This window comes from Vipera berus (genome assembly GCF_964194415.1).
Source record: "Vipera berus genome assembly, chromosome: W".
Taxonomy (NCBI): domain Eukaryota; kingdom Metazoa; phylum Chordata; class Lepidosauria; order Squamata; family Viperidae; genus Vipera; species Vipera berus.
In genome coordinates, this window is record NC_138210.1 from 37,984,940 (window position 1) to 37,998,013 (window position 13,074).

At 43.9% G+C, this 13,074-nt stretch overlaps 1 protein-coding gene across 1 annotated transcript in view; it reads right to left on the reverse strand.

Annotated features, from left to right (window-relative positions):
- LARP4B (La ribonucleoprotein 4B) overlaps positions 1-13,074 on the reverse strand; it is a 126,080-nt gene that overhangs the window by 5,899 nt on the left and 107,107 nt on the right. Inside the window, exon 12 of the mRNA XM_081342447.1 lies at positions 12,726-12,863. Within this exon, the coding sequence (XP_081198573.1) occupies positions 12,726-12,863 (138 nt within the window). The remainder of the gene's footprint in view (positions 1-12,725; positions 12,864-13,074) is intronic.

The window sequence follows — 13,074 nt, forward strand, 5'->3', positions numbered from 1 at the left end:
ATAAGATTAAAAGAACGGATGACCCTTATATATAATTAGACTTTTATAATGAAAGATATGATTTAGAACTAAGCATTTTTTTCCTTTTTTTGATATGGGAAATATGAAGAGGAGGATTGATATGAATAAAACTTTTAGCTATATAAATGTAATTAATATTGAGAAAATCATAACTGATAAAGATAGTTCAAATACTGATGGGAAATCAAACCTTAACAAGAGCATGAAAAACAGAATATTGATTAATGAATTGACATTATTGATTTATGAATTATTATTTGTATGATATTAGTAAAATATGATGAAGATGCTTATATTTTTAACTCTGTATACATTAAAAGTACCAAAAATTGTAATTGTGTAATGAGGGGAAAATGGAAAAAATATGGAGAAGAAAGGATAGGGGAAAAAATATTGGATTGTGTAGTATTGAACAGATTTATATTGAAGAAGTCAATGTTAAATATTTGAACCCAGACATGTTGTTTACTAAGCACTAAAGACTGTAATTCTTAAAAATCAATAAAACTTTTATAAAAAAAGTGATGGTTTCTTCAAAACTATCAGAACAGCTGGATTTGCATAATACACTAAGTCAAAACAAAACATCACTTGATGGCTTAGTGTGTGTTTTTGTGGCAATAAATCTCTCCTCTAAAATAACTAAAAATGAAAATGAAAAGCTAAAAACCTAAAGGTCCTCATCAACTTCTTATAAAAATCAAAATGCACTTACTGCTACAAAAGTCCCATTGACTTGTAATGATTTACAAGCAGTAGAAAGAACAGAAGAAAGTCTTTCAATATTTTGAGTTTCTCTCTGCTGTTTGTCCATAACTGTGGGATCACTGTAATAGAAAGGAAGATGTGATTATAATGAAAATACCTCAATTCTATCTTCTGCACAGTGACATCCATATGCAAAAGGCAGATCACCACTATGGGAACAAAATGTATCTATCTGTATTGTAAGAAACTTTATCTTGGAGACGGACGGATACTTCTCACAACATTGACAATCAAGCTGTAAATCAGTATTTGCTTTTGCACAATTCAGACAAAAAATATAGGTAGCTGGTATTACATAAGCAGTGTTATTTATGAAAAGTTCAAGAGCTATTGACATAATGACATCTAGCCTTTTGATAATATAAAATTCAAAACAATATTTTGAAAGCTTTGTATTATGAGGTCCTTACTAGGGAGATTGAGATGAGGAAGAAGATTGTTCAAATGTCCCTGGCAGAGTAGAAGAAACTGGCAAAGAAGGCTCATGAGGAATTTTAGATGCTACGATGTTTGTACTTACACCCACACAATGATCTTTTGTGTTCTGAGGAAAACAAAATTAAAATCATTTAAATTACATTTCAATTCAACACATTATGTTTATAACTTAACATAATACTATTAGAGGCAGAGTTGAAACAAATATATAGTGCATTCAGAAAGTATTCAGACCCCCTTCACTTTTGTCAATTTTGTTATGCTGCAGCCTGATTATACAGTTGTTAAAATTCATTTTTTCCCTCATTAATCTAGACCAGACATGTCAAACTCGCGATGTCACGTGATGTCACGAGACGTATCAGGACTGTTTTGCCATTGCCGGCAATGGGGTGGGCGTGGCTTCCGGATCACGCGTCCGGCCCATGGGCCGGCAGTTTGACACCCCTGATCTACACTCAGTACCCCATAAATACAAAGTGAAAACAGAATTTTAGAAATATCTGTAAATTTATTAAAAAGAAAAAACTGAAATATCACATTGTTTCAACTCTGCCTCTATTGAACATAAGTATTCAGACCCTTCACTCACTACTTTGTTGAAGCACCTTTGGCAGCAATTACAGCCTCAAGTGTCTTTGGGTATGACGCGACAAGATCTGCAAACCTGGACTGGGGATTTTCTGCCCTTCTTCCTTGCAAATCCTCTCAAGCTCAGTCAGTGAACAGCCATTTTCAGGTTCCTCCAGAGATGTTCAATAGGGTTCAAGTCGGGGCTATGGATGAGCCACTCTATGACATTCACAGAGTTGTCCCTAAGCCACTCCAGTGTTGTCTTGGCTGTGTGCTTAGAATTGTTGTCATGTTGGAAAGTGAACCTTTGGCCCAGTCTGAGGTCCTAAGCACTATGGAACAGGTTTTCACTGAGGATATCCCTGTACTTTGCTCCATTCAGCTTTCCCTCAACCCTGACCAGTCTCTCAGTCCCCACCACCATGCTTCACTGTTGGGATGATACTGGGCAGGTGATGAGCGGTTTCTGGTTTCCTCCAGACATAACATTTAGAATTGAGGCCAAACAGTTCAATCTTGGTTTCATCAGACCAGAGAATCTTGTTTCTCACAGTCTGAGAGTCCTTTGGGTGCTTTTTTGCAAACTCCAAGCAGGCTTTCATGTATTTTGCACTGAGGAAAGGCTTCCGTCTCACCACTGTGCCATAAAGCCAAGATCGGTGGAGAGCTGCAGTGATGGTTGTCCTTCTGGAACTCTGTCCCATCTCCACACAGGCTCTCTGGAGCTCAGTAGGAGTGACCATCAGGTTCTTGGTCATCTTTCTTACTAAGGCCCTTCTGCCCCGTTTGCTTAGTTTTACCGGATGACCAGCTCTTGGAAGAGTCCTGATTGTGCCAAACCTCTTCCATTTGAGAACTATGGAAGCCACTGTGCTGTTAGGAACCTTCAGTGCAGCAGAAATTTTATTGCAGCCTTCCCCAGATCTATGCTTTGCAATAATCCTGTCTCTGAGCTCTGCAGGCAGTTCCTTTGACCTCATGGCTTTTGCTCGCAGGGGTGTCAAACTGCCGGCCCATGGGCCGGATGTGTCATGCTGAAACTGCACCCACGCCATTGCCGGCAATGGAAAAAAAGTCGCAATACATCACAACACATCACGTGACATTGCGAGTTTGACACCCCTGTGCTACAGTATGCATTGTCAGCTGTGAAGCCTTCTATAGAGGTGTGCCTTTCCAAATCATGTCCAATCAATTTACCACAGGTTGACTGCAATCAAGGTGTAGAAACATGTCAGCAACAATCAAGAGAAATGGGAGGCACCTGAGCTAAATTTCACCTGTTGTTGCAAAGGGTCTGAATACTTATGCTGATGTGATATTTCAGTTTTTTCTTTTTAATAAATTTACAGACATTTCTAAAATTCTGTTTTCACTTTGTCCATATGGGGTACTGAGTGTAGATTAATGAGAAAAAAAATGAATTTCAACAACTGTAGAATCAGGCTGCAGCATAACAAAATTGACAAAAGTAAAGGGGTTCTGAATACTTTCTGAATGCACTGTATGTATGTATTGGCAAGTCCACTACTAAGTACAACAGTGCTATAGCTAGTCCTCAACTTACGACAGGTAGCAAATGAAAAATCTTATGACCAGCATTAAAAGTTCTGCACCCCATCCCTGGTAACATTACCACATTTTGGCCGTTCAACAACCAGCCCCCATTTACAGTCATTCAGTGCCCCACAGTCATATGATGTTTACTTCCTGTTTCCAGGAAAAAAAAGCCCCATAGCTAACAATGGATTTGCTTTACAACCTCCTTATTCAGATAACCACCACCACCACAAAAAGGTCGTAAAATTGGATCTGGTCATGTGGTGACCTGCTTTATGACCGCCATGACTTACAGCCGAAATTATGGGCTCAATGATGGTGGTAAGCTGAGGACTACCTGTATACAAAATTGACTATTAGCCTGCTGGAGAAAGTAGTACTTTATAGATGGGTGTTCCAGAGCCTCTTTTCCCAGAGCAATCACAAATACCGTTAAGAGATTACAGTGAGGGAAAAAATTATTTGATCCCCTGATGATTTTGTACATTTGCCCACTGACAAAGAAATGAACAGTCTATAATTTTAATGGTAGGTTTATTTTAACAGTGAGAGACAGAATAAGAACAAAAAATCCAAAAAAACGCATTTCAAAAAAGTTATAAATTGATTTGCATTTTAATGAGTGAAATAAGTATTTGATCCCCTATCAATCAGCAAGATTTCTGGCTCCCAGGTGTCTTTTATACAGGTAACGATCTGAGATTAGGAGCACTCTCTTAAAGGGAGTGCTCCTAATCTCAGCTTGTTACCTGTAAAAAGGACACCTGTCCACAGAAGCAATATGTAAGGACGGGACTGCCTCAACTACAGGTGAAACTCAAAAAACTAGAATATCGTGCAAAAGTTCATTTATTTCAGTAATGCAACTTAAAAGGGGGAACTAATATATGAGATAGACTCATTACATGCAAAGCAAGATAGTTCAAGCCATGATTTGTCATAATTGTGATGATTATGGCGTACAGCTCATGAAAACCCCAAATCCACAATCTCAGAAAATTAGAATATTGTGAAAAGGTGCAATATTCTAGGCTCAAAGTGTCCCACTCTAATCAGCAAATTAAGCCATAACACCTGCAAAGGCTTCCTGAGCCTTTAAATGGTCTCTCAGACTGGTTCAGTAGGAATCACAATCATGGGGAAGACTGCTGACCTGACAGTTGTGCAGAAAACCATCACTGACACCCTCCATAAGGAGGGAAAGCCTCAAAAGGTAATTGCAAAAGACGTTGGATGTTCCCCCAAGTGCTGTATCAAAGCACATTAATAGAAAGTTATGTGGAAGGGAAAAGTGTGGAAGAAAAAGGTGCACAAGTAGCAGGGATGACCGCAGCCTGGAGAGGATTGTCAGGAAAAGGCCATTCAAAAGTATTGGGGACTTTCACAAGGAGCGGACTGAGGCTGGAGTCAGTGCATCAAGAGCCACCACACACAGACGGATCGTGGACATGGGCTTCAAATGTCGTATTCCTCTTGTCAAGCCGCTCCTGAACAACAAACAACGTCAGAAGTGTCTTACCTGGGCTAAAGAAAAACAGACCTGGTCTGTTGCTCAGTGGTCCAAAGTCCTCTTTTCTGATGAGAGCAACATTTGCATCTCATTTGGAAACCAAGGACCAAGAGTCTGGAGGAAGAATGGAGAGGCACACACTGCAAGATGCTTGAAGTCCAGTGTGAAGTTCCCACAGTCTGTGTTGATTTGGGGAGCCATGTCATCTGCTGGTGTTGGTCCACTATGCTTCATTAAGTCCAGGGTCAATGCAGCCGTCTACCAGATTTTGGAGCACTTCATGCTTCCTTCCGCAGACGAGCTTTATGGGGATGCTGACTTCATTTTCCAGCAGGACTTGGCACCTGCCCACACTGCCAAAAGCACCAAAACCTGGTTCAATGACTGTGGGATTACTGTGCTTGATTGGCCTGCAAACTTGCCTGACCTGAACCCCATAGAGAATCTATGGGGCATTGCCAAGAGAAAGATGAGAGACATGAGACCGAACAATGCAGAAGAGCTGAAGGCCGCTACTGAAGCATCCTGGTCTTCCATAACACCTCAGCAGTGCCACAAGCTGATAGCTTCCATGCCACGCCAAATTGAGGCAGTAATTGCTGCAAAAGGGGCCCAAACCAAGTACTGAGTACATATGCATGCTTATACTTTTCAGAGGTCCGATATTGTTCTGTCCGATACACTCCTTGTTTTATTGATTGCATGTAATATTCTAATTTTCTGAGATTGTGGATTTGGGGTTTTCATGAGCTGTACGCCATAATCATCACAATTATGACAAATCATGGCTTGAACTATCTTGCTTTGCATGTAATGAGTCTATCTCATATATTAGTTTCCCCCTTTAAGTTGCATTACTGAAATAAATGAACTTTTGCATGATATTCTAATTTTTCGAGTTTCACCTGTAGATCTCCCAAGAAAGGAGAACTCTTGAAACAGGCATTGTATGAAAAGTAACTTTTTATTGAGAGTTAGTGATGGCAAGAGAGCAAAGCAAAGTCTGAGATTTGGCGCGTGAAGGGTTACATCAAAAAGGCAATTCACAACTCCTCCCCCCAGTGTCCAACCATCTGGTAGAAATCCAGCCAATCCACAGGTGCCACAGTGTCATGAGAAGCCAGAGATTTAGCGGGCTTCTCAAGGTCTCTCCTGGTTTTGTTTCTCAACGGTCCCAGGCTCTGTTGTCTGGAGATAAGGCAGATGTTTTCAGGTCACATTCCTCTCGCCCAGAAAGAGGGCATCTCGCCCAGAGTAGAATGAAGCAGATAATATTCCCCCTGCAGGCTCCCTCCCCCAATAATATGGCAAGCCCCGAAAATACATAGGCAAAAGCAAGAGAGGGAAAAGGGAAGGATTCAAGGCAAGTACAATTGAGGGGCTCTGATACAATAAGATTCCAAACTCTCCACCATGGCCAAGACCAAAGTGCTGTCCAAGGATGTCAGGGACAACAAGACTGTAGAAGTACACAAGGCTGGAATGGGCTACAAGACTATCCCCAAGGAGCTTGGTGAAAAGGTGACAACAGTTGGTGTGATTATTCGCAAATGCAAGAAACACAAAATAACTGTCAATCTCCCTCGGTCTGGGGCTCCATGCAAGATCTCACCTCGTGGAGTTTCAATGATCATGAGAACGGTGAGGAATCAGCCCAGAACTACATGGGAGGATCTTGTCAATGATCTCAAGGCAGCTGGGACCATAGTCACCAAGAAAACAATTGGTAACGCACTACGCCGTGAAGGACTGAAATCCTGCAGCACCCGTAAGGTCCCCCTGCTCAAAAAACTACATGTACAGGCCTGCCTGAAGTTTGCCAATGAACATCTGAATGATTCAAAGGAGAACTGGGTGAAAGTGTTGTGGTCAGATGAAACCAAAATCGAGCTCTTTGGTATCAACTCAACTCGTCATGTTTGGAGGAGGAGAAATGCTGCCTATGACCCCAAGAACACCATCCCCACCGTCAAACATGGAGGTGGAAACATTATTGTGTTTTTCTGCTAAGGGGACAGGACAACTTCACCGCATCAAAGGGGCCATGTACCGTCAAATCTTGGGTCAGAACCTCCTTCTCTCAGCCAGGGCATTGAAAATGGGTTGTGGATGGGTATTCCAGCATGGCAATGACCCAAAACACACAGCCAAGGCAACAAAGGAGTGGCTCAGGAAGAAGCACATTAAGGTCCTGGAGTGGCCTAACCTTAATCCCATAGAAAATCTGTGGAGGGAGCTGAAGTTTCGAGCTGCCAAACATCAGCCTCGAAACCTTAATGACTTGGAGAGGATCTGCAAAGAGTGGGACAAAATGCCTCCTGAGATATGTGCAAACCTGGTGTCCAACTACAAGAAACGCCTGACATCTGTGATTGCCAACAAGGGTTTTGCCACCAAGTAGTAAGTCATGTTTTGCAAAGATGTCAAATACATATTTCACTCATTAAAATGCAAATCAATGTATAACTTTTTTGAAATGCATTTTTCTGGATTTCTTTTGTTGTTATTCTGTCTCTCACTATTAAAATAAACCTACCATTAAAATTGTAGTGTCAATGCTGCTAAAATCGGATGTTCTTGCTTTGACAACATAGGGAGATGCAGCCTTTTTCTTTCCTATGCTTTACTCTTAGAATTAGATGATACTAGGGGAGGAGGAGGAATGTAATGGGAGTTAGTTAGACATAACAATTCAGGGGCTTTTGAAATAAGAGATGATAAGAAATGGGTTGGAGAAGGGAGGGAAAGCTTGCATTTCAAACTAATTGGAGAATGTGATTTATGACTGTTAATCAGAGGAGGGAATTGTGCTATGATACTATGTGTTATGGGGAGGGGAATTCAGATTTCGGCTTTGACCATGTACGTGCCAATGCTATGCAACTTGAATAAAGATTCTTTAAGGTAAACAATGCCTTGAAGTTCTTTGAAGAGTTTCATCTGTCAGAACCATGACATTAAGCTGAAATCTGCAACCTTTCCAAACTAGCTAGGGGTCCTGAGCCCCAGACGCTGTCACTAAACTTGAGGGATAAGCTGACAAAGATTCAGGACAGATTTCATCATAGAGAGAGACAAATTGCTTGAAGCCAGCACCTCGGCAGCAGCTGCTACCCTGGGGGGGGGGGGAGCGACAATGAGCAAGCCGAGGGAGAAGGAGCTTTTTCAAGCCTCCCAGCTGAGGACTTGGGTAAGTGGAAATGCCTGCCTGCAGCTCATAGCCAGTTAATGGAAAGATTTGAAGGGCTAGAGCAGAAAAGCAGAAATCAACTCCTGCTGAGAGGAGCCTACAGTGCCTCCATTGCAGATCAGACAGCCTTCCAGACCCTGTCTTCCCCTGCCAGGGCCTCCAGCCCTACAGAGAGAAAGAACCCCAGTCTGAGGCCTCTGCAGCAATGGGGAGTTTGGCAGCGCCCGCAGGTGGATGGTCAACAACCTCTGAGCTTGCCAAAGCTAATAGAGGCCTTGCAACAGCCTGGGGTGGTGCAGAAGCCAGGAGATCAGCAGCTGGTGGGAGGACGACCACAGCAAGGAGATCGGTCACCGGCCCCGAACGTACAGCAACCACTGAGGGGTCTGCAAATGAAGGAGATCCAGCAGCAATCCCCACCCATACAGCAACCATTGAGGGGCCTACATCAGCAGAGGGCACCACAACTCTATGCTAACAAGCAGCAGGAAGTTCAACAACAGCCCCCACCCAGGCAGCTGTGTTTGGGAGACCCCTGGCAGCCCAGTAGGTTGCAACTGCAGATATTAAAACCACATCAGGGGGCGTGGCCACAGCCCCTGAACGTGCAACCCCTGGGCATGCAGCAGCAGTCAGGATGGGACCAGCAGCAACTGGGGGTGCAACTGTCACAGTGGGGAGCCCAGCAGCCAGTGATTGCTCCACCTTTCAGACCAACCTTCGATGGGGACCCAGAGAAACTGATTTTTTTCCTCAACCATGTGCGCTCCCATTTGAACTGCTGAGCCTATCTCTACCCGGACCCAGCCGCTATTGTCGATGTGATTGCGTCCAGTCTAGAGGGAGAGGCATCTGAATGGCTGAATAATTTATATAATGAGCAAGCCCCTGAATTGGAGGACCCCCACCTCTTCCTCCTAGGACTGAAAGGTTTGAGGACCCATCTATTGCCCTTAAAGCAGAAGAACAAATCCATAAGATAAAACAAGCCAGCAGGCCTGCTCTGGAGTACATACGAGAGTTTTGCAAGATAGCTGGTCGCATAGAGAGGTGGCCTGAGCAGTCCCTAGTCCATCACTTCAAAGAAGGATTAGACGATCACCTCTCTCAGGCCTGCATCTATCGAGCAGTACCTGATCAGCTGCAAGAATGGTACCAGGCAGCGGTAAAGCTAGATGTTCAGCTTGCCCGCTACAAGAAACCTCCCCCACCTGAAGCCGAGTCAAGGCCAGAGCAACCCAAATGACAACCAACCCCCCGAAACCCTCCAACTGCTACGGCTTCTGAAAGACACAGGACACCTGCAGGCCCACCAATCAAGTGCTTCCGATGCGAACAGCAGGGACATCGAGCAGCAAATTGTACAGTCCCCTACCCCCAACAGCAGAATAGATCAGGACCAGGACTAGCAGTGAGAAAGAAGGCTGCCCAGCAGCCAACAAGAGAGAAATCCAACCAGATCACACAAGAGCCTGTTGCCCAGGTCACATCCCCCACACAGGAGGATGCTGGAACTCATTTTGGACCCGCCCCCGCTCTACCCTCTTTTGACAGCGACGACAGAGAACGATCCGATGATGAGTCGACATGTCCCACCTTTTGCATTGCCTGCCAAACTTATAATCCCTAAGTCGGGGGTACAAGTAGACTTAAAAGTGCTAGTCGATTCTGGATGCTCCCGATGCGTCATTAGCCTGCCATCTGCCATGAAAATGGGCATACGAGCAAAACTACTCTCCAAGCCCATAAGATTTGAGCAAGCCGATGGCTCCCTGATGGGAGGAACTTTAGTCATGCAATTAAAGGAGCCCCTATGCCTAGAAATAGGTGAGCACTGGGAGTTTATTCACTTCCTGGTGGCTCCAAAAATGACTGAGGCTGTAATCCTAGGATTAGCCTGGTTGGACAAATGGAAGCTGTTTTATCTGGTGAGAGAAAGGAATGAGAACTGTGAGACTACCTATAGGGCCTAAACATCCCACTGATTCAACCGACATTGCAGGACACTTTATGCCACCAAATGAGTGAGCACATATGGCTGCCTCACCGCCACCAGGCGAGCCACTCATCCCCAGCGAGTACCGGGACCAAGCGGAGGCATTTAGTGAGAAAGAATGCGATGCCCTGCCTCCTCACTGATGCAATGTTTGCTCTATTGAACTGTTGCCGGGAGCCAAACTCCCACGGCCGAGAATGTACGCTATGTCCCCCCTTGAAATGGAGGAGATGCAATACGTGGATAAAAACCCAGTGAGGGGATTCATTGAATGAGCCAAGTCTGTGGTGGGAGCCCCTGTGTTGTTTAAAGAAAAAAAGATGGGTCTCTTTGTTTATGTGTTGATTATAAAGGTCTGAACACAGTGAGTGTGGAAAATACCCCCTCCCCCTCCTGAAGGACTTCCTAACCCACCTGGCTAAGGGGAGTGTCTTCACTAAATTAGACCTGAGAGAAGCACATTACCGGGTGAGAATAAAGGAGGGAGATGAGTGGGAAACTGCCTTCAACTGCCCCATGGGGAGCTATCAATTCAAAGTCATGCCATTTGGACTACAGGGGACCCCAGCCGTATTCATGCAGTTGATTAATGAGGTCCTACATGATCATTTATACAAAGGGGTTCTGCTGTACCTTGATGACATCCTGATATACAGCGCGAATATGATCCGTCAGCAATTTTGGTGGCCGGTGCTAAAACAGGATGTGGAAAACTATATCAGGAGTTGTGCTGTACTGTATGTGCCACCATGAAAAGAATTCCAGGGAAACCCTCTGGATTACTGCAGCTGCTGGCAGACCCTTCTCAACCATGGGAAGAAATAGCTATGGACTTTATAGTAGACCTACCTGAAAGTAGAGGAAATACTGTCATCTGGACTGTGATAGACCTGTTTTCGAAGCATGCTCATTTCACCACCTGCAAAGGACTCCCATCAGCCCAACGACTGACTAAATTGTTCCTGAAACATATCTACCGGCTGCATGGCACCCCTAAGCGAATAATTTTGGAGAGGGGGTTGCAGTTCACAGCGAAGTTTTGGAGGAGCTTTCTTAAATTAATTGGATCATCTCAAGGCCTATCATCTGCTTTCCATCCAGCTACCAATGGAGCTGCGGAATCCGCTAACAAGATGGTGGAGCAATATCTCAGATGTTATGTTTCATACCAACAAACAAGCTGGACCGACCTCCTCCCTTTCGCAGAGGTGGCTTACACGCCTTTCAGGGTAGCCACAGGAAAAGAGTTCAACACAATACCTGAATACCCTCAATTGCCCTCCGCTTCCCAGACACTTGATCAATGGGTGAAGGGGTAGGAAGAACTTTGGAGAAACACAAAAACTGCTTTAAAAAATACTTCCAAGACATATAAAAAGCAGGCTGATAAAAAGAGGGCTCCCCAAAGAACATTCCAAGTTGGGGAAAAGGTTTATCTGTCAACTAAATACTTACGCCTCAAATTACCCAGTAAGAAATTAGGACCTAAATTCTTGGGGCCTTTCCCCATTGTAAGGATCATCAACCCAGTCACAGTAGAATTGAAACTCCCTAGGCTTTTAGGGAGAGTTCACCCTGTCTTCCATTGCAGCTTGCTGAAACCTTTTCAGGACTCCACTTTAAGACACCCCCCCTTATAAGACGGCGCCCGGGCCCCTCGTAGTGGCGGGTCAGACTCACTATGAAGTGAAACATATTCTTGACTCTAAATTTTTTAAAGGGAAACTGCACTACCTAGTACAGGGGTAGGCAACCTTGGCTCTTTCATGACTTGTGGACTTCAAGTCCCAGAATTCCTGTGCCAGCATGGCTCAACTTGGAAATTCTCTCTTTCCCCTCAGCATGGCTGGCTCAGGAATTCTGGGAGTTGAAGTCCACGAGTCATAAAAGAGCCAAGGTTGCCTACCCCTCACCTAGTACAATGGAAAGGATACTCGTTGTCTGAAGGCACTTGGGTGAAATCTAGCGATGTGAAAGCTGACAGACTCATCAAAAGGTTCTATAGGAAACACCCTAACAAACCGAGAGATAGTCCCTAACATATGCTTTTGTTTACGCTACAGGGTCTATCCTTTTTGTAAGGGGGGCTGGATGTCAATGCTGCTAACATCGGATGTTCTTGCTTGACAACATAGGGAGATGTAGCCTTTTTCTTTCCTATGCTTTACTCTTAGAATTAGATGATACTGGGGGAGGAGGAGGAATATGATGGGAGTTAGTTAGACATAACAATTTAGGGGCTTTTGAAATAAGAGATGATAAGAAATGGCGGGTTAGAGAAGGGAGGGAAACCTTGCATTTCAAACTAATTGGAGAATGTGATTTATGGCTGTTAATCAGAGGAGGGAATCGTGCTTTGATACTATGTGTTTAGAGGAGGGGAATTCAGATTTCGGCTTCGACCATGTATATGCCGATGCTGTGCAACTTGAATAAAGATTCTTTAAGGTAAACAATGCCTCGAAGTTCTTTGAAGAGTTTCATCTGTCGGAACCATGACACATAGATTGATCATTTCTTTGTCAGTGGGCAAATGTACAAAATCAGCAGCGGATCAAATTAATTTTTTCCCTCACTGCATGATTTTCAGAGTGAACATGTGTCCCCAAATTCACCCTTGCCCGACATCTGTGGATTTTTACTTTTTCTTTTGATGTTGCAACAATCACATTTGACAACCGGTTTTCAAACAAGTCTTCAGTCTTTAGATTCCCAGCAGCTCCAGGCAATGGAGGAAAACTGGACAATCCCAGCTCAAAACCTGGAGACGGTGGCTTTGGAGTGGGTGGAGACTGCATTTGTCCTGTCTGAAAGAGAAGCATAGGGTACAAAAGCGAGGCAACATCAATCCTCAAGCAAAAAGGGCACAAACTGTTAGGAAACAGCAAAAATCTAAAGAAACACAACTGTATACATGTAGTGGACTAATAACTCCATCCATCCTCCAATTTGTAGGCTGCCCAACTCAAAAAATGATTTTAAGGCTGTCTTTGAAGGCAGAAGACTGGGAGGGGAGCA